The sequence below is a fragment of the Pieris brassicae genome, chromosome 5, assembly GCF_905147105.1.
Source record: "Pieris brassicae chromosome 5, ilPieBrab1.1, whole genome shotgun sequence".
Taxonomy (NCBI): Eukaryota; Metazoa; Arthropoda; class Insecta; order Lepidoptera; family Pieridae; genus Pieris; species Pieris brassicae.
Genome location: NC_059669.1, coordinates 10,218,334 through 10,241,771, shown reverse-complemented (window position 1 = coordinate 10,241,771; position 23,438 = coordinate 10,218,334). Strand labels below are relative to the sequence as shown.

At 31.8% G+C, this 23,438-nt stretch overlaps 1 protein-coding gene across 2 annotated transcripts; it reads right to left on the bottom strand.

The window, feature by feature from the left end:
- Positions 1-868: 868 nt before the first annotated feature.
- On the bottom strand, positions 869-22,889 carry LOC123709835 (membrane-bound alkaline phosphatase-like). 2 transcript variants are annotated; one of them, XM_045661410.1, is made up of 8 exons: positions 22,817-22,889; positions 17,006-17,307; positions 11,968-12,160; positions 8,840-9,009; positions 5,120-5,290; positions 4,222-4,387; positions 3,172-3,492; positions 869-2,277 (listed from the first exon to the last, which is right to left on the bottom strand). In XM_045661410.1, the coding sequence occupies exons 1-8, from the start codon at positions 22,863-22,865 to the stop codon at positions 1,976-1,978; spliced, it is 1,674 nt and encodes a 557-aa protein (XP_045517366.1). In that variant the 5' UTR covers positions 22,866-22,889; the 3' UTR covers positions 869-1,975. The 2 variants fall into 2 exon arrangements, with proteins under 2 accessions (XP_045517366.1, XP_045517365.1); XM_045661409.1 differs by lacking the exon at positions 22,817-22,889 and adding an exon at positions 20,201-20,286.
- Positions 22,890-23,438: the final 549 nt, after the last annotated feature.

The window sequence follows — 23,438 nt, the reverse complement described above, 5'->3', positions numbered from 1 at the left end:
TTTTTATTTCATAGATAAGTAGGTTGAAGGCTGACCACAAGTCGTCTATTTTTTTATTTAAAAGGTATCCGTACGACTATTTCGATCACCGTACGAGTGTTAGATGCCCAGATAGACAGAAAGTCCATTAGTGCAGAGCCGGGGCTCGGTCCTCAGTTTGTGTGGATGACCTCACGATGAGATGATTTTTTTTAATACAATAAACAATGCTGATACTTTATTATATTTGAACTAATTGTGAAATAAAATCTTATTGTAAGAAGCGACATCTATGAAAGACTGGGAATACGATATGAAATCACAGATAAAATATTGAAAGAATATATCATCATGTCTCCACTGCTAAACTAGAGGGCGCTAACATAAATAAACGAAGATCTTCTTAATGTTTGAACAGTTCTGCCCTATTTTACTACACTGTAACCGTATTGCTATGGTATTAAGCAAAATCACGAGTCACTATGTAAATTCCCAATTTTTTCTGTCTTCGAATTTTTAAAGGAAACTCTTTCAAACAAAATATAATAATTTTTCAAATTGGTCTTCAGTAAAGTAGAAAAGTGTGTGTCTTAAAATAAGGGTTATTAAATGTATTGTTTTATAAACTATTTAATACATTCATTGGAATCTTAATTGTAAATTGTACAATTTCATTATAGTCAAATTATAAGATAACTTGGTCACTTTGTTGTTTGTTTTTCATGTTCTTATAAATTAATGAATTTGGATCATTTAGTTATTCACAATTTCAGCACCGACTTAATTCTATTATAATAATATTTTGTATTTTTTTTTGTCAAAATACATTTTAAATATCATACAAATAAGGAACAAAGGCTGGCCGACATTTTAAAAAAATACCATTAAAACGCGTTTATTTGTGCTAATTTATTAACACCCGTTTACTAATAACAATGTCATAGTCATAGTATAAATAGATGCTAAATCTCATTGCAGGTGTAGATGTTAGGACAACCTTTCTTGAACCTGCACAGATTTAAGCTAAAATCAGATCCGAAATGTACGTACGTACGCAAACTACAACAAGTCAGAGTAATGCATCGCATTATAGAATGTTCACGTGTAACCTGAAGCAACAAATCGACATAAAGGTACGTGTCGAGCAGTTATCCAAAATATTAAGAAGCTTTCGATCGCAAATGGAAGATTTCGGCATAGAATTGAATTAAAATTTTAAAATTTCATCCACAGCAACAAAGGCGTACGTACGGGTGGGACTCACGAGACCATGGGCCCCCCAATCATCTATGAATATACAGGTATAGGAAAATAAATATATATTAGGAAATTTCTTAACAAAACATTTGTATGAAATAAGGTCTCCACTACAAGAGTTGGGGAGATTCAAAACAGACATTTAAAATTTTTTGGGAAAATTTAGTTCTCTGTATCATTGATATATAATAATAAACACTTGTAATTGTAAATGTTTAAAACGCGCTATAAATGCTATTTTCACAACACAAACTTATTATACAGTTCTAAAAATAAATTAAGTTTTTAGCCTAAATTAACATTATATGTTCTTACTCTAAATGTATTCGAGATTTAAGTACAATAATATATTATGCCGCAACGTCAAGTTATAAAAACGGATCGTATTTTTATGGGATCACAATTTTCAAGTAAATTGTCGATTACTTAATAAAATAAGTATAGAAAAGTAATGGCTGCAAGAACTAAATGCCATTGATCGTGCAATTGTTTTAACTTATTAAAACAAATAGTTGATTCATTACTTGAAAATCGTGAAATTGGTCTAAGATTATTATTATTAATTATTGTTCGATCTTCTTTAATGGACGTCATAGTTTAATCAGACCATAGGAGTTCCTAGCAATATTTTACAAAACTTTTAGTAAACTAAGGATATATCGCCGTGACTCCCGTATTTTAAAAACGTGTTGAAAATAGTTCGTCTGAATCTTACCCTTATAAGATCTAGTTTTCTATCCTAACCTAAAAATCTAACACAGCCAAGTATCACACTAATTAAAATTACAAAATACTTATTTGGTTTATTCGCTATACTGTCGGAGGTCCAAAAAGATCTATGACTCATTTTTGGTTCGCAGTTTTCATGTTTTTCTTCACCAATACACATAGCATATGCCATGAAATGCGGAACAACGGATTGTTCGTAGCTGGCCGTGAAGAGATGCTGCCAAGGTCCTGATGCGTAAACCGCTACATCTTCACCTCCATGTGTCTCAGAGTCCAGGGGAACCAGGCTCGGGTAGGAGTAGTCTAACGCTTCTGTAATGAAGAGTATTTTTTTAATATTAAGGATTTTAAGAGTATTTATTGAAAACTAACAATTTAATGTTATGTCAACATAAAATTTTACTGTTTGTTTGATAAGAATGTTTATGCTAATTGTGGATAATCAAGATAACATTAAAATATTTTCATGTTCATGGCAATGTTCAAAAACGTATAAAAAAGCAAATAATTAAAGAATGAGACAAAGGTATATCTCAAGTTAATAAAGTTTATTGCTTATGTTAATAAAGTTTATTGCTCAAGTTGATAAAGTTTATATCTCAAGTTAATAAAGTTTATATCTCAAGTTAATAAAGTTTATTGCTAAAGTTAATAAACTTTATTGCTCAAGTTGATAAAGTTTATATCTCAAGTTAATAAAGTTTATTACTCAAGTTGCACATATTAATTGAAGCAGTCTCTTTCTGTCAAATTGTGTTTACGCTGTCGTGAATAGAGACAGATTAAGAAGAGTACTTTATTTCAAATGCTGCAATAATACAGTTTTTATAACATATACATAGATATAGAAGAAATTAAGTTACGATGTCATTTCTAATGTCAAAGTAGCTATTTTTATACATAGTTTATAAAAATCTACCAAAGCTATTCAAAGATTTTCTTACTAGACATAGAATGATACTTTTGGAAAATTATATGACTTATTAATAAATATTAATTATAATTAATATGAATTTGATTAATACATGATAATGTAGTGATAAAATAATATAAGAATTGACTATAATGATATGACTCATAATGTAATATGTAACTCCTATGTAAAATTCTAAGTTTTAAATTGCACACCACTGTGTGTTATGAATATGCGAAGTTTAGATTGTACCACGTTCTTGCAAATAAATAAATAACTATTATTATACTTACTACTAGAAAATTCACTATGCAGCGTAACGTCCACCCTGCCGCTTTCGTCCAACGACTTAGCTTTCCCATTGGCATAACTAATCGTTGTATAAGGTTTGCCATCCATGCCTCTTGCTGTATCAACTACTCCTAATATATCATTCCCTCGTGAGGGATAACCAGCCACTGTCATAGTGTGGGCGTGGTCAGAACTGACCACTATCAGCGTATCTTGGGGATTAGTTAGGACCTTGGCTTTTTTCACTGCTTTCGCATATTCCACGGTTTCGTCGAGTGCTAAATGTGCGTAGCTGTCGTGGTGTGCGTGGTCGATGCGGCCCCCTGAAACGCATAACAATAATATTAAAATCGGTTGATTTGTTTTTACAGCGTAAAACTGGTTTGGGTCCTTAAGCTTTTTTGTAAAACAAAAAAAACTTGGTGACTAAAAAGAGTGGCGGAGAGTTTATTGCCAGTTCTTCTCATCCGCACGCCCTTGATTTGAACTGGCAGTACATGTACAATTAGAAGCATTTAATGGATATTTATTTTTTTGACGTTCATAAGTGTACTTTGTGTTAGCTATATGAATAAATGATTTTTGACTTTGATTTTATCTTCCCATGATAAGTTGTCTCCGAAGACTCTGTATTGTTTACTATTTTTAGAACCTTCGGTACTTTTATCATTACACAATTGTAACGTACTTAATGTATTGTGTGTATGTGTTAACAGCAAAAGCCTAATAAATAGTTAGAATTATATTTGATTTTAAGAACACATGTAAGAGTAAACAGCTATTCATTAAAAAATATTTCGTTTTGTTAAAATATATTATAAACTAGCGGACCCGACATACGTTGTCCTACATGATATTTCAAGCGATTAGAATATTAAACAAAGTATGAAAGTAACGACTGTAGCGCGCCATCTGGTCGGGTTGATTTGTGAATCTAAACCATCCAGGGCGCCACCAAAACGCATAAAAATTCATTCAAATTGGTCCAGCCGTTTTAGAAGAGCTCAGTGATATACACACGTACAGTAGAACTATAGATATGCAGATAGTACCTTCGACAAATAGGAAATATCCTTTCTCACTGCGATTAAGCATTTTTATCGCAACTTCCACCAATTCTTCCAATGTTGGCTGATTGGAGGCCTGCAGGTGGTAATCCATGTGGTCATTTTGGAAGAGGCCTAAAAGGTATTCTGGAAGGTCGTCTGAATTGAACACCTGGAAATAAATTGTTACAATCAACATTTTTCAAGAATGTAATCTTACAGATCAGCAGCTATGATCTTAACTAATCACTAACACCTATTAAAAAGTTGAGTTCTAGCTTGGAGTAAAACTTTAAATGAGAATAAGAAAGAATGTCTATTTCTTTTTCCGATACAGTCTTGGCTCTCATCTTCCTCTGTAAGGTCCTTCAAAAATCGATTACCTTGGGATTTCTAAACCTTCTCTTCGTAATCGTCAATGATGTACTTTATTTTCTGTGGTTTTTAAGAATTTCATTGTTTTGCCATGCTTCACATGTGTATAGAACAGATTATATTGTTAAACGGAATATAAAACAGAACACATGAATTAATTACACAGAGAAAAAAAAATTGGACATTAAACAAACTACATACATATGGTGCTTTAGAAAAAAAAGGCAAAATCATTACTTGTCGTGATTCTCATCACTGATATTCGAACCCTGGCACCAATGTAGGAAAGTGTGGAAATGTAAAGAAAAAGAAATCGTGAGCAAACAACAAAAAGTTGGCAGCGTGTAACTTTATCACAGAAAGCTGATCAATTACTTGCCTTTTAGAAAAAAACAAATGGTCACGAAACGAATACAGGCCCAGATATTAAAGCAACAACCACTTATATTTTAATATTAGTAAAATGAGCGCTTTGTAAGGTACATATTAGCACATGACGATTGCAAAATTCGAATTAACAAACACATACCTTCATAAGTTCATTTCTGTCCGTCACGTATTGATGAGTGGCATTCTTCTCCATCTTATCGGTATGCCACATGTCTGTTAAATCAATACCATCTTTGCGTCTTCCGGTATAATTGGTCAAAGGAGTAGTAATATTAGGAAGGAACTCCCGTCTGCCACCTCCGAGAATAACCTGAAAAATTTTAACATATACTTTTTCCGCATATAAAAATCACCAATTCTGTGATAAAATACTATAGATTGTTAGGGATCTTTACCGTAAACATAGAAATATGTCCTGCTCCATTGTTATTCCATTGGGCTTTAAGCAATCTTACTGAAGTGGCTGTATTTTTAATATTTTCTGTGTAAAATATTAAAAATACAGCCACATATTAACATACATATATGTTCGGCAATTGATTAATTATTGTTTATCCACCGCCTACTCTCTGTTATTAGCCGCGGCGTCACACGCACGCGTTTAGATAATTATTTGATTAGACACTACTGTATTTGTATAGTAAATTATATATAAAGAAGAAAAAAAAACACTTAAAATATATATATGTGTAGGCGTAGATATGTTGCGCTCACTTAGTTAAGGAGTGTATAGGAAATTAAAGATAATAGACTTATAATTTTTATATTGTGCGCGGGAAGAACGACTCACTCAATATGATATTTCTCTATGGCCACACTGTAGCAATACAAAATGTGTGTAGTTATGCCAACTCCTAGTGAATGTTAACTTTAAATACCCTTAAATATCAATAAAACTTCTAAAGTTTCTGTGGTACACTCGGTTTGGAAGGTAATTTTAAATGTGCATCAAAAATACATTCAAGTGGTATCTATAAAATTTTGATCTTTCAGTTATAGCCACGCTTGTATATTTAGTTAAGTTTGTTGGTTGTATTCTATACTTAATATAAATTGTATAGAGTCGTGAAATCTTAAAATAAACATTTTATGAAAAATAAACTAAATTATTTTATTATTTCCCGCTAAAATCCTCTATATAAATGTATCTTGTTTCCCCTAAATTTCCCCCAAAAACCCTCATGTTCACTGAATGTATAACCCTCCCCTCATCAGGAATAGTACTGTCTCTGTCAAACTATAACTAAACTGCAACGAATAAACTGAAATAGTCTAATACTATTTCAGATTATTATAAAGGAATTAGTTAAAAGATAAATTTAAAAATAAGTATCTTTTAATATAATATATACCTAAAACGCGCGTCGTGGTATTGTAATTTTGTTTAATCACCTCATAATGATAATATGCATCATGCAGTTTTTTCAACAATAAATTTCTATGAAAAAATTCTATAAAATTCTTATCGCTATTAAATTGACTATCAGACTGTTAATGTCTGTATTATGTCATTTTGCCCTATAGTGTTTAACTCTGTACAAGAAGGGTGATCTAGAAGGCTGGAGGCTATTTTACAGAACAAAGGGGCAGGACGCTCTCCTGATGTAAAGTGATAAGTACTTATACTTATGTGTGGCACTGTAAGCGATCCTAGGCACGTACAGCGACTCGTTGCCGAGTTCTTAAGAAAAATCGAAATTCGAATTGGAAAGACCTAAACGGGCAGCTAGTACCACAGTAGTAGCTCCACCACTCATTAGAGCGCGGCAAATCTTGCTTCAAGACTGTCGTCATGGTAACACTGACACAGACTGAGACAGGGGTAATGTCTGACACATGCTATTAATTTTTGAATAGCAACTCGTAAATATATCGCCATAAATTGAATAATAAAATTGTTCATTTTGTAACCTTGATTATTTAATTTATTAGTGATAGGCCAGTCAATATAATACAAGTAGGTATTATATTGACAAATTAATTGTTTATGTGTAAAGAAAATAACGTATTAAAAAAGTTCGTTCGTGCCAAGTTGTATTTTTATTTTTATTGTATTACAACACTACGTCTATGTTTTTACCTAATTAATTAATTATATAATTATTTATTAATGTGACTGTAAAGATTGAACAGAATAAAATATTATTCAACTAATTCAGGTTTTTAATACATAAGATTTCAATTATTGAGATTCAACAGCACTTAACGATGACGACGTAGCATTATGTTTTAGTTAGGTATTGTTCTGACTTATTTAAACAAATGTTCTCTTGGTATATTATAAAAATATAAATGTTAGCACAACTTTGGTATTTATGAATAATAGATAACCTCTTTTGTAAGTCTTCTTCATAAACACATCTTAACCATATCCTGGTCTTTCGTGACTTGACTTGAAAATCAAAAACGCAAGATTCGTTTTTAGTTTCTAGTCTATTTTTTAATTTATAAATGTTTTTATTTTAGATTCTGTGTGGTAATTGTTAGTTCAGTGTTACTAGTAATTTTATTTATGTTTTTTGGTTTGGTTACGCAATTCTTAGTGATAAGGCCGCCCGTTCCAACCCTAATAATGTATGTTACTTGTTTTTTATTGTAATGGAACGCCTTTAAATTAATAAATAAAAAAAAATATTAAATGTACGGTTCTTGGTTCTCCCGCATTTGAATTCGTACAAGATTTATCATTTAGCGATATCTAGATCCAGTAAAAAGAAAACTTGCCTAATCAAAATTGTTGTTAAATTAGCGTACATTTTATTAATTACTTGATACATAATTTTGATATTAAAAATCTAATATATAGGAATTTCAATCCTGAGATCATGCATTCACATCCCGACTACAATCAATGGCGCCACAACCTTTTTAGGTCTGGACCTCAGATTTCTGAACTGTTCCATGATTTGTCAATCTAATAGGCAAGTGGTGGAGCAGCTTCCTATGTCTGACACACGCCGTTGACTTTAGGTGTAAGCCAAGTCGGATTCCTCAAGATGTTTTCCTTCACCGTTCGAGCGAATGTTAAATTAAAAAAAAGTCCATTGGCGCACAGCCGGGGATGGACCCTACAAACTCAGGAATGAAAGTCGCAAATGAAAGGAATTAAGCCACTAGGGCAAAACCGCTCTTTACCTGGTGTAAGACCCAAAAAACAATGATATGTGTACGGTTGTACCTTCTTGTCTATAAAATGAAAAATCAATTATGAACCCCATATACTTTAAAGCCACTGGTTTAAAAAACCTATTAATGTAGTATAATAATATAATAAATATATAATATAGTAAGTAGCATATCAGTCACGATTATACGTATTGAAATGTTAACAATATCTTTAATACACCATGACATGAGCTGCCTTGAACGGCAATGAAAATGTAAATTACTGAAAATTATTTAAATTGTATTTATGCTAACAAATTTCAGTATAAAGGAGTTTTTATTGTTTAATTTTCGACACTTAGTTTTAATGAGTTCGTCAATCCACTTTTGAAAACAGCAGCGTTTTTATATGTAAAATACCATTGGTATGACACGTTGTTGTGGTATTGTTATCTTTCTGAAGTGATCGAAGCTTTTATTTATTTTATTTAACACAAATCTAAACGAAAACTTTCTATCAAGTTTGCGTATCTGTCGACGCAACAGCATTTTAAATCAAAGCATAGTCTTTATATATATATATACTATGTCCAAAAAAAAATTTAGCGTTCAAACCAAAGCCCAAAAGGTCATGTGTATAGATATAAAAATAGCACACATTAAAAATAATATTTAAGGTTAGATGCGTAGAAACAAAAGCGTAATTGCCATTCATTCGTTCCTAAAACCTATTCAATTTTCGAACAATTCATACCTTAAACTGTCTTCCTGGGTTCGCCATTATCAGTTGACGAGCGATATCCTGACAACCCAAGCTGATGCATTCATCTGGTACGTCAGCATCTGACTCCCAATTCCTCTCAGATGTGTGGGCGAACATGCCGGCAGGAGAGGCGTGGGTTACTCGGGTAGTCGTCACAAAGCCTAATAAAAATTAGATAATGCTTTTATCACTATTATAAAACAATGTTCGCACAACAGTCTTTGTTTTCACTAATAAAGAGTTTACGAGGAAGGCTTGAGTATAATTGTTATGGAACAAAGGCACATGGATGCCTGGTATGAACACGAACTATCTACGTAAATTGCCAATGTTTCGGATTTTAGCTAACTGCAATACAATTGATGAAGATATTTTCCACCTTACCAAAGACAGTGTGAGCAAAAATTTTAGGAAGCGGTGATGATTTCGACTTTATTTAACATTCGTGACAAAAAAATTTGTACTGTACTTAATTAACTTATGTTTTCCGTTTAGTATATTTTGTTTAACAATGTAATTAGTTTTGTTCTTGTATATAGTGTTTTCTTTTTAATTATATGTGTAGCAGAAAGATAACTAATAAATTAATTAAATATATTAAATAATTTATCGGAAAATGTTGGGAGACCTAAGACGTGGCGTTAGTCCTACATGGAAGCACACTTATCCTAGTAAATAATGCGTGTGCAGATTTTTTTTAGATAATATCTTATAAAAAGTAGCTACATGGCAGAGACCGCTCAAAATCTGGTCCAGTTGCAAGATTAATGAAGCAAAGGTTCAAGAATTACAACTTCGTTTATAAGACCAAATTGAGTAGCACAGTTATGGAGTCGGCACCGCAATTATGATACATTTCAAACATACTAAGTTAAAAGTACATTCATTTTATAAAATACTAGCGGCCAATCCCAGCCCAGCACAAATGGATAGTTTATATGGCCGTGTTATTCAGGAACAATTTACTATTGAAATTGCAAATGAAGTTTGAAATGGATCCAGTAGTCTGTGAATTTGTTTCAATACAAAATACAAATCATTCCACTTAAATTAGTATAGTATTAAAGTTTATTTTTTGATAATTATAATAATCAGTGGCGCTAAAACCTTTTTAGGTCTCGACATCAGATTTCTGAGTTTATTTCATGATGGCTTATCAATCTTATAGACAAGTAGATGATCAGCCTCCTGTACCTGACACACGCCGTCGAATTTTTGGTCACATTGTTTTTTTCACCATTCCAGCGAATGATAAATAAGCACATAGAAAGAAAGTTAATTAGTGCACAGCCCGGGATCGAACCTATGACCTCAGACATGTGAGTTGTCGCTCTGCTCTAAAGTTTATTTATTTGTGTTGTTAGACTGACAAAGCCGCAATTAACAACTAAAATTATTACTTGATAAATTTATTTTTAAATTGCTTCATTCATTTTAATATCTTTGAAACTGTTCAATTCTATTATTTTTGAAATCACATTATACTCGTACAGTATAATTTATTATTCTCATTTGTAATACTAGGATGCCGTCATTACCAAAGCCTTAATTACTTTTTGACTGATTTCGTCTTTAATATCACATTGTCTATTGCGGAAAATTCTTTATTGTCTTAAAGAAATTTCTAGAAGCCTGTTATAAAATATATTATATAATTGTTACACGTGTATTTTATAACTAATTATAACCTTTATATTTAATAAAAATTATTTAATGCTTTATTATAACATTTAATAAAAAATATTTAATGCTAAAAATTAAAATAAAACTATTTCGACCCATTTTGTAATTAAATACAAATAAATTATGTATTTTGTACGATTACCGAAGTATTATATAACGAAAAATATGATTAGGCAAGCATATAATAAGAAATATTTAGATTAAACATAGATATGTTTTTTTTTTCAAGACACATTTAGCCGTGGTGAGCCTTGACGAATGCTGATAGCACTGAGATATGATCGGTTGCTATCACACTACCTCGTAATCTGACGGGGTCGAAAGAACTAAGAAATATTAAAGGTATGTTTTTGGTTACATAGCTGATAAAGGTACCTTGACTTACATTTCTTATGAATCTGATAATGATTATCTTCTACTTACATCGGTCCTTAAGGCTGACAAGGTAGATTTTTAAACTATTTGTGAAACATAAAAGTCTCCTATAACCTATTACTATGAATCTCATGCGCAGATCGACACTTTATGGGTAATTTTAACATCACCTATACGTGAATTTTAGTGTTTCTTTGGCTGACTCAAACGCAATTATGAAATGCATACCTTTTTAATATAATTGGAGAAACGCAATTTCCTTGCATCGTTAGTGTACGCAGTAATTTAAAGTATTTTTTTCAACAGAAGAAAACGACGGATATTTTGTATTTAACACGAGTTATTTAAAAGTTATGACCATTTAATATATCAAATTTCAAGTTTATAGTCAAAACTTTTCTTCATAGTTACGGTTGCACAAATCACTGAATGTTAAACAAAATTCTATATCGCTGAATTCTCAACGGCAGCTATCGCCAATCGAATTAATTTGGTCACGTGACCAGCGTGGATAATATAAATAGATGATTCACTCTCATAGTTGCATACGGGTAGATTTTTTTAATTGAATCTCGTTGGCCTTAAGGGCCTTTATAGCATAGCTCGGGCTAATTTGGCAAGCCTGGCCGGCCGGCATGGGCTTTTTTCCGCGACTTGCGTAAGGGTGTATCCTACGAGACTCGGACCTCGGCTTGGGCCGTCGCGTGGTAGCCAATCGCCTGAAAGGCAGGACGACTCACTGGAGTGAGCGAAATACGAAGTAACGCAAAATTCTGCTGAGAAAGATCTTTATATGCAATTTCATGTAACGCTCTAACATCGCTATAGGTGTAAAAACAGTGACAAAAAAAACAATGTCCTTCTTAGTTTTTTATATAGAACACGGGGCAAATGGGAAGGAGGCTCACCTGATGTGAAGTGATACCGCAAATGGACACTCTCAATGCCAGATGGCTCGCGAGTGCGTTGCCATCCATTCAATAAATCGACAGTTCATGAATTCAAATCTTTCGGTAAAAACATCAAAATTTGTAATAATTTTAATTTTATCTTACACTTACCAACATCCAATCCACTGGCCAAAGCCCATTGTCCGATAGATGACGCCCAGTTGCCTTTATGGAGCTGGGAGAAGCAGGACCCTCTAGTGACGTTGCCGTCAAGACCGATCACTCCATATTTGGTCTTCACTCCAGTGAGGTAAGACGTGGCTGTGCAAGCAGAGTCAGGCACTTGAGCGTCAATGCAGTACGTCTGAAAGGAGTATTTGATTAGCTAGTGCGAGAACTATGAAGTCAATTTATTCTTTATAGAATTGTAGTTGGTTGGTTATAGCTAATTAATATTGTACAAACAATTTTGATGCAAATGTATATAGAGAACTGTTCTGTTATTTTTCTTTTATCAACATTTTCTTACTCATAATCATAATCATTTTTGAAATCGATGTTTATTTGAGTTTTTTCGTAGCAAAAACGTTCGTTTTCTTTTAAAGTAAGATAACATTTCTAAAGGATAAAACATAAAAATACATCGCTATGTCACTAACCCAACCATACAACTTTGATAAAGATTACATAAATTTTAAATTTCTTTAAGAAAAATTAAAAAATATATAAAAAAAATAGAGGAATTTTAAAATCCATATAAAATTATAAAAAACATTTTCTTTAAATAATTAAGTTACCTTGAAAATTATCATTAACCACACAACGAATCATTGGAAAACAATATTTAAAACGCAGATAATTCACGGATGTTATTTGCTTTTTGAATAAATGTCCGTCACTATGAGAGCAAATAGTGTCCGAATGTCAAAAAATACTTGACATCTCAACAGGTAGATGTCAGAGTCATTGTTCTTTCAACCTTGGGAAATGTATTGTTTTGATTTCCTAGTCAATTTCCTTCCTTTCAATGGCATTGTACAGTTACGAGATATATGATTATAATAGTATTATCCTGTTGATTATATTATTGACCATAAATAACAAATAATTTGAATAAAGCTTAATGAAATGAGAATTATTATTATTTTATTTAAGAGTCATTTCATTTTCATATAACAACAGAACATAGGAGGACGGACGAGACGAGACGGAGGAGGAACGACCAGTTTTGAAACCAACAACAACTGGGCGTTTCTTAATGCAGTTTATGCTGCACACCACCACGTGGAACCAGCTGCTTTCAGAAGTGTTTCCGAACTTATTCGACTTAGGGTACTTCAAGATAAGAGCGTACCATTTCTTAAAATGCCGGCAACGCACTTGCGAGCCTTCTGGCAATGTAAGTCTTTATGGGCGATTGCTGTTTGCATCCTATTACATAAAAAAAATACTTAAGTGGAACTCAACAATATCGCGAAATAGATTGCTTGCGATTTTACGATTACGATTTTGATTTTAGACATTTAAATAAGTCCTATTTTTAAATCAATTTGAAAGGCTTTTTTTATTTGTATTTGATGGGATGTGTTTAATAATTGTACTTGAACAACAGACAGTTTCACAAGAAACCTTTATAAACAAGGTCCCAGTTACAAAAGCCGTCAATTATTTGGGGTGGTTTAAAAATGTACGGAAGAATACGTGCGGCCTCTAAGATAACCTTGGACGTGACATGACGTTTCAGGCCGTGACACCACTGGTTACGGTTGGCTGCTTTTCATTAATTATCGTTTATACTATTACTAGTCAGCGTAGAATAAAACTTAACTTGTTAATACAAGTAGCCTATACATATAAATTTATATACGCATAATAAAAATATATCCAGTGGCGATACAACCTCATACGTCTGGTCATTTGTGGTTGTTTCTTCTAATAGACAAGTAGTTGATTCTGTGTTTGATAGACGCCGGCGACTTTTAGGTTTAGCGCATGCCACGATGTTTTCCTACATCGTTCGAGCCAGTGTTAAAGGCACAAGACAGCAAGTCTCTTAGTGCATAGCCGGCCATGGAATCTATGATCTATACGCTACCAGAGCAACGCAAATTATTAAAATTAAGTTAACGCTAACGATAATCTTTGGGTGTCGGTGCCAAAAACTCCGTAAGAAATATAGCTCCATGACCATTGTCATGCAAAAAATTGGCTTACAAATTTGATGTCTACATATTTGGTTATTATTACTAGTCACCCTAACATACAATTTACAACACATAACAGAACAAATTATGGTAATGAAAGTAATAGAGACGAATTTAAAAGAAATAATGTTGAACAATATTCAGGCGTGGTGGTCGCTAGTCGGATGATTGGTATTAAAGAAGACGTTAAGTGCCTATTTCATAACTTATCTGCTATATATCTAGTAGTTTCTTTTTTTACGCTTAACACAAAATTTCTGGTATCTTAATAGAATTTTTATTTTCATACAATTGTCATACATTTTAGATAAAATAATTTGATAGATATAGTATACATGATGTGGTAAACTTTAATTAATAAATATATATAGCGATAAGTAAGGACATCTTTCTAAAATTTCCTGTAAATATTACACAAACAGTTGTTAAAAGAAATCAGAAGTGCATAATCATTCTAGTTAGCAATGCTATTTACTTAAGTAATTATATACATAAGTTATGTATAATTTCCGACGACAATATAGTCGGGGAATTGGCTAGGAAATATATTTAAAAAAACCATACAACTTAGTAAAGGAACACACTGCTTGTTGTGTTATTTTTTCATTACAACATTTACGTTCGTACGATATACAAAATTAAAATGCATCCTTCACGCTTTTAACGATAAACAATTCAAAGAATATTTTGTACAGCTATAAACCGGTATTGGCAACTTTCGAATTAAGAAACGAAACATTGTGACATCAATCAGTCGTTGACACGACTCACCAAAAAATCGCCAAAAAAATTGTTACCGATTCGATGATTACGTGTTTCGGCTAAAAAGTTCGACGATTTTAATATCTTGTTTGACAACAACTGGAATTGAATATTATCTAACTGACAAGTGATTGTTAAATATTTTAGGACTGTTATTTCTAAAAGCTATATTAAATGAGTGATAAGGATTTTTCAATAGGAGTGGAACTTGGTAGACCAACAACCTTCTGTCAACGTGTATTATATATCTCATTCTAACTGTCTGCTCATCTGTCCCCAGCTTAGAATTAACATAATAAAATAGATGACTAAGGAAGCGACATCGATAAACATATATTTGATTGTCACGACTTGGCACCAATTTCCATAAAAAAAGTAATATCATTCATTCTGAGATCGTAATAAATTAAATAAAAATCTTAGTAATACAAGGCCGATATTATGCACGAACCACACGAGAATGGAACTGCAGCCGGAGCTCGAATACACGGTCTTAAGGTTGCTCCCACTATACCACTGTTATATTTGAGATGTTTTATTTTTATACGTGAAATCGACGCGGTGTAAAGTTACTTATTAACACTGCCGCAGAAAGTGAAATTCATTTGTCGCAATCAGTAAATGTATGCATTTTATGGTATATAATTATTTCGGGATCTGCACGTATGTATTTAAATTTATTCAATTCAATTCAATTCATTCAACCTGAAAATTGGTGTAGTAAAATAATATTTCGTGCTGTATTTTGTTAAATTGATTAAAAACGTAGTCCTATCTTCAACTCACAACCAACAGTGAAATCGCTGAACCCACCAAGAAGGCCCACCGAAGGCGAAGAAAAAAAAATATATTTTTTACAATAAACTTAAAATGCTGCCAGCTGTTGTACTCTGCCACAGGGATTAAACCTTATAAATTTGTTTTAGTTTCCTATTTTTTATTATTATGTTTGGTAATTGTTAACTGACGTTCACCATTCATTCATGATGGGACTATTGCTACTTTGTTAAGGGTCCACACCTTTTTGATTTCATTTTTAAAATGTATATTTCGTCATTTCATATGCTATTGTTTTTCGTAAGTAGTGGGTAATATTATAATTACTAAGTAGGTTAAGAATATTGTAAATTATTTTTATTCGTGGGTAATTTTAAATTAATTTAATAATACACGAACAAATTTCTATACCCCATCAGAGTCCTAATAATTGAACCGAAAGCTGATTTAGACCTATTTTTGATTAAGGTAATGTGTGTTTGCATTTATTATGTATTCTTTCATTAAGTAAAAGTAGTACATTTTTTTAAAGGGTCATTTCAGTTATCAATGCTAATGACTCATGTTGCTAACTAAAACATATAGCTGTAGTAAAACCGATATGCTAATTTTAAGACACTTTCTTGTCACTTGTTAAATTTTCCTCAACAATTCAGGCGTAGTTGATACACGGGTAAAAACCTGCCAACCGGTATTGTGTGACCTTTACGTCGGATTTTAAATATGCAATTGTGAATAAGGATAACTGTTAAAATATATCTGCGCTAAGGCGTGCACCAAATAAAGTGAATGTTAAAAACAAGAAAAAATTAGGTAATTCCCTGTGTTTGAGCTCCCACATCAAAGTGTCTCAGTGGTACTATACTTTATGTCAAATGTTAAGTCAAACATGTATTAAAAGATAGTTAATTCATTAAGACTTGATGACCTTGAAGTACCAGAACAGATCTAATCAATTATAGCTAAGAAATACCAGCCCGATCACGACATTTCTTAACAAACAAAATCCCATCATAAAATCTATTGTCCACAGCCACAACACGTCGAATTTGTTCTCTAATTTTCAGCGGCGTTTAATGTATAACTAATTATTATTTAATCAGATGTGTATCGAATTAGGTATGGTATGTGTATTAAATTATACTTAATTATGTAAGAAAACAAGTATTGGTGTTTTGAATGGACAAAGGCCCGTCCCAGAAGATTTTTTTTTGGTTTAGTTTAAATTAATGATAAGCTTTCTATTAATTATATTATTGTATCGTTTGTGGTAAGATCCGCGATAATTATGAATACTTTACGTCAAAAATGTAAATCATTTTGACATACGGAAGTATTAGTAGGACTTCTAGACTATACGGCGCTTTACCTATTAGGACACCGGACGTTGTTGTTAATTTAGTCAAAGATTGGCAATTAAAACTTTCGAATTAGGTTATATACCAAAGAAGAATTGTAAGACTTACCCGGGCCAATCCAGACACCGGAAACTTTTCGAATTCTAATGTATTGTCCTCTCCTAAGTTTCTGTCCATTTGTCCGCCAAAAGTTCTTGCAGCCATGACAGTCGCTAGTGACATACCATCACCGATGAAAAGTATACCATTTTTGGCTTTATTCGTGTTTATTTTCTCCTGCAGCTTGGCTTTTAGGGTCTCGGCTGCAGATTTTTTCCAGTAGGACCCGTGTTTCTCTTCCGCTGGAATGTAGGATGGGTTCATGACGGTGTCCAGAATTTTCTTCGGCTTCGGCGTCGAGACGGCATCTTCTGTAAACATAATATCGAATTTTCTTTGAATTTATTATATTTTTTACGTTAGTAATAATCATATAACTTATTTTTTAATATTACGGAAATGCTTGTGCATCACCGCTACTTTTGGGATCAGAATATGTAGGGCTCGACCCATACAAACTTTTCTGCTATTCAGAGATTGGGTGGGCAATTCCCGCTCAAAGTAGCTCGGATTGATCCTATAAGTCCGAGTTAGGATGGCTCCGAGGTCACTCTCGCAATTGGGAGCTTTTTATTATTTGTGCTTCAACCTAGTATGATTATTATTTTGCTGGGAAACGAATTCACTTTTACATAACCACATTTTTGTTACGGTGACACGCTACGATGACACGGCTATGATGTGCAATATTATTCACAAATCAAATAATACATTTATGTGACCGTACATCTTGTATAACTTTTAAAGTAACATACTGATTTCTATCTTTTTTTGTATAAACTATCAGGTTTCTGTATTTTAAACAGTTTTTTTTTATAAGCTAGAAGATATAGTTTTCAGTGCTTAACACTCACCGTTGTAATTTTTTACGGGGTGGATTTAGAATGTTTTTCATCACTGTCTGAGCAAGATTGATAAACGCACTAGATTCGCACATTTATTTAATAGACTTTAAGGGTTTTATCCAGGAACACTACTACGAGCCATTATTTGCTTTATTGAAATATATTTGTAAATATTATTAGCGCTGTATACTTGGGTTATCCTAATTGTTTAACATGTTCTAGTTAAGAATTATACTGAATACTACAATGTTGTACAATAGACCAATACAGAGATAAATTTTATATGTTTCACCATACGATGTTTAAGATATCGGCACGTTCCTTTACAAATATTATCCTTATAACGAAGTGATTTGCATAACTAATAAGTAACAAATTTTAGTCAAAGTACTAAAATAATATTTTTATATTTTGTAAAAAAAATCATATTGCGCCAAAAAATGCAATTAAGGCACCATCTCGGAAGAGAACTTGAGAAGAGATGCTGTCGGTCCTATGTCTGCAATCGGAGAATGAGAGTTTTGGACTTCTGTCTCACACAGTCGTTATTGTGCACTACGTGTATCATGATTATTTTTGATATTCTAATAAATTACAATTTCTATTATAGGAAATTAATAAATCTTTAATAAAATGTATTATTTATGCCATCAAAAACTTAACTTATAAAAAAAACAAGTCTCGCAACTCGAAGCCGTAAAACATTTTAAGATGTTGATTAATTTATACTTAAGGGACCTGTCTTGTTAGTACGTCATTAAAAAATAAATCAATAGCGCTACATCCTTTTTAGCTCTGTGCCACAGATTTCTGTATCTGTTTCATGATAATTTATTAATCTAATAGGCATGTAGGTTCAGCCTTCTCTAACTGACGCACCCCGTCGTTTTTGGGTTTAAGGCAAGCCGGTTTCCTCACGATGTTTTCCTTCACCGTTCGAGTTACTGTTAAATGTGCACATAGAAAGAAAGTCCATTGGTGCACAGCCGGGGATAGAAGAGAGACCATATCAATATTAAAAATGTTGTATATTTTAAATACATAAATTTAGGCTTCTAGTTTTATCCAGAACTGAGTTACAGGGGGTCGAAAATGACCTGAACTGTTCTGAAAAGAGTCGTACGTCAGCCTTTTTTGCTTGGCATTTGTTTATTTATACTTTTAAACTAACTAAAATGTTTAATATTTAAAAGAATAAGAGCCTATTCTAAATAAAATTCATATCTTATTTAATTAAGTTAATTAAAAAAAATATTTCGTAAATATAAATCCAAGATTGGTGACAATGTGTTTTTGGAAGCTCTTATCGATCGGATGTACTCGTATCTACTGGTCTTCAAATTTATTTAAAACCCTAAAATTGTTTTGAAAATGTTCAATGGGTATGACATTAGAGTGAATGAATCGCATACAAATTTATTAGCATTTATTACGATGCAATAAAAATCAATACAAAACTTTAAAATTAAATATGTTTCATCTATATAAGTGTCTAATCCAACAGAAATTTCCTAACTAATACTATCGAATTATGAAACAGTATTTATTTAACTGTAGTCATTAAAAATGAACTAATGTTTTAATCAAGTAATTCATTAATTTGATGTACTTTGTGTCTTAATTAGTTTATTATCATTTATAAATGTTTTCGTATTTCGATTCGCGCTCTTGCATTTCTTTGTAATTTTTTTCCTGTAATCGGGTTGTTAGGGAGAGTTCGCTTAGTAAGGACAATCTGCATTACCTTTTTTCATATTATTATGTGCAATCAAGTGTGAATAAATTAATAAATATGGCGGTTTCGCGTATGTTAATTCTGGTAGATACATGATATAGTTTTCCTCGATAAGGACTACTAACATTAATTCAGTTTTTTATTCAAAAGCTTCTAAGATTACAACTTTCAACCAAATAAAAAAATGTTAAAGTTATTTATTGTAGATTAATTAATAAGTTACGTAGTATTATTGGTTGTTAATAATCTACTTCGTGTTTCGCGCTGTCTGGCCTCTGTCATTTAATTTCTTTTTTTGTAAATAATTACGGCACAGCTACGGATCCACGCGTGGCGGTATACCCACACATTCCCAGAAGGCTTGCAAATTTGTTGCCGGCCAAATTTTTTCGTCCGTAACTCAAACACCTTTGTAGTTATTATTTAAGAATATTTTTAGACATGTGTTGGCATATAAAATAGCACCGACAAAACCTGTTACCTTTTGTTGATAATAAAAATGTTATATCAATTAGGGGTATGCAAATTGTACCATATACTTTACAAGTGTTGTAAATAATGGCGGACAATTATATTATTTCGCTATTCAAATATTTTACATAAATTGTATAAAATATAACCCACCTGAATAAACTGTATAAATAAATACAATTTGTATAAAAACACTCGCGAGCAACATTTCTCGTTTACGTCCGTGCGCCGGCACACGAATTAATGTACTACACCTTATTTGGTTGACTCCTGCGCGTTACCTTAACTCGCTAAGATATTATATTTTAATTACATCATATTACCATTCGCTTGTCACATTATTACTAACGATACAAAAGTACATTAAAACTTATTAAGAAATAAATAAATTATTTAATTTACAAGATAATTTTGAATGTTTGGAGTCCACCAAAAACCTTGCAGACTATAAAAGATCATGTATGTATAAGACTAAGAATTGTCCAAATTACTATAAATAACAAACGATTTGATTTACTTATTTTCATTGTCACTAATATCGGTCATCGGCCATGTATTAGACTCACCATTTCATACCTTTTACTATTTTTATTACATATATTTATGGACAATTTATGTGTCAATTGTCTATTGGAAAAATATGAAATTAACGCATTATATCGTAAACTACGTACTTTATTGACTATTGTTTTGACCATTGGCAGGGCATTTGTTTAAGTTATAGATTAGTGTATCACTCGTGGGACCAACCGTCCCGAACAATGAATGTAATGGATATTCGGTTCAAAGTCAAAGTCAAAAATCATTTATTCATATAGGTAACACAATGTACACTTATGAACATCAATAAAAAGAAATATACATTAAATGCTACGAATTTTACATTTAATGCCAGTTCTCAAATCAAGGGCGTAGAACGGACGAGAAGAACTGGCAATAAACTCTCCGCCACTCTTTTTAATCGGCAAGTAATTTTTTTAGATCTCTAAATAAAACGTCGAGATACCTGTCAACAGGCAGATTTACAGATAGACAATAAATCTCCCAAACATCAAACCCGATCTGCGCTATTAACCAATTAACCACGGAGGTGGAAACATATTACAGTCAATTGTTTAATAAAATCCTAAAGAATTTATATATTATCTCGATATAATTGTTTGACACGTGCCGCATCTTATCGACTTTATCTGCTTACATATGATAATTGCTTTATTGTAAACACAGATTTTCTTCATCATTGTATTAATAAATGGGATTAAATGTAATTGAAATTATTGTGTACACATGTACCTTAATAAAGATTAATATTATTCAAAACATTTGTATTATTGTCCGAACTACTGGATTTAAAAACTTTCACCAGTGTTTCTAAATACATTGTCTATACCATTGCCAACAATACGCTATTAATAAAAAAATATGATTCCTTTAAACTTATCAATTATCTCCTTCATTTCATTATATTGATTGATTTTGGTTTAGTTAGTAGGTAGTTTTAAATATTATATATGTGCTGTTCTGCTGTCGGACTATTAAAAATATACAAATCGTATTTTTTTGAATTCGATTACATACTACACGTCGTTTCTTAATAAGCAGAGTCACAGATTGAGCTGATCACATAACATTAATACTCAATCCGACATTAATTTTGAGTTTTCGTACTATATTTCAGACTCCAGCGAGTCAAAAGAACTCAAAAATTTGTTTATTTTTCACATCATTGATTGGATCTGTCTAAGTCAAGTACTTATTATTTATATTACGTAAACACTGCTTTTAGCTTCATATCATCGTTTTGATTTGATAGAAAGGTATTTGTGAGGACACCGTTTTGAAATCTCTATTTAATATTAGATAATTCTTCCTACATTTGTTTTTGTATATTAGGTTTAGTGGTTACACAAACACGTGGTGGTAAACACGTGATTCTCTCGTGCATAAAGATAAATAAGGAATTCAACATGTCAACATGTCCGATGTGTGTAAGTCATAATTATATAAATATACTTTAATAGATATTTCTATTGTTATATGAAAATTTTGTTCTTTTATTGATGATTTTTGTCCAGTGTGCTTGTGAAACTAGAACTTCCTTCTATAGTTCAAAATAATACTTTAAAAAACTTCATAATAATGGATTTCTTTTCAGTGGATGTCCGCTCATTTCTTACATTTATTTAACGACAAAAACACTATTAAATTTAGTTTCTCATAAATTTATATCATAACGTTATTTTTTTTCAAATGTGTAATTATTATGTTTATTTGTGGCTTTTTTTATGGAAAATGCCTATTTTACTCAGGCATAATGTATTTTAATGTGATTTTGAAATGGATCCAGTATTTGATTTCTTGAAGTTCTTTCCTCTATGTAAATTAGTTTAGATTAAGAATATTAGTGTTTTGTTCATTACATTGTGAAGGCGAGACGAATTTACTAAAAATAATTCTCCACCTTATTTTCTAAGTTATAAAGCAATAATTTCAATAAGTATGTCAGTAAAATTTGTATCGAAAACTTAAAAATGTATAATATAGTCCACATATAATATTTAGATAAGTTATAACAAAATTTTGACAAAATGATTGACTCTATAGATAATTGAACTAAATTACTTTGAATATTTTCTGCTTAAGACTCTACAGAACTCCGCATTCCAGGATAAATTTAAAGCCTTAAATTCGTGAATTTAATTTTTGGGAATATAGTTTGATAAAATAACGTCTAGTTATTCGTAAAATACCCGTTAAATATGTACATACCATAATAGCCTAGTACCGGCACGAGTACGAATAGTAAGAGCCAAGACATGTCGATTGTGGGCGTGGTCTTGCACTGAATGTTATCTCAACTCACCACCGCTTTAATACTTAAGATAATTATAAACAGGATGATAATTGTTAAGCGAACACCTTTGACCTGCAGATAATCAACATGTTCCATAAAGCATTCGTCCTGGATATAGAAAAATAAAAAAATGTATAGCAATAATCACGTAGCTAAAATATTTTTATGGACTCAAAAAACTTAATAAAATATATACATATGGAGAACTTAATGCATACATATTGATACAACTACTCAGCAAGTACACAAAAATAGAATTCGGATAAAGATTATGTTCTTAATACTTTTAGTCTTCAACTGGGTTCTACTGTGAAAACATTTGTCCTAAATAGTGTCAAGGGCACGATTTTTATATTAATGTTTGATGACTTTAAATTAAAAGGATTTCATCAGAACGTTTTTGACGCCAACTGTCAAACATTACGAACGTTAGAGGTAAATAATTAATATTCATATATAAGTTTCATTTAATCATACTTATTAAAAGTGAGATTCTTGAACACGCTGTATATAATATCACCACGCTGAACTCCCGTG

Bases quoted from the DNA above. Each gene is read 5' to 3' on its own strand.
- LOC123709835 (XM_045661409.1), bottom strand. From the start codon at position 20,255: ATGTTGCTCGCGAGTGTTTTTATACAAATTGTATTTATTTATACAGTT. The intron at 9,010-11,967 runs GTAAGTGTAAGA...AATTTTTATTAG, and splicing joins GGCCAGTGGATTGGATGTTG to GCTTTGTGACGACTACCCGA. The intron at 4,388-5,119 runs GTATGTGTTTGT...ATTTATTTCCAG, and splicing joins ACAGAAATGAACTTATGAAG to GTGTTCAATTCAGACGACCT.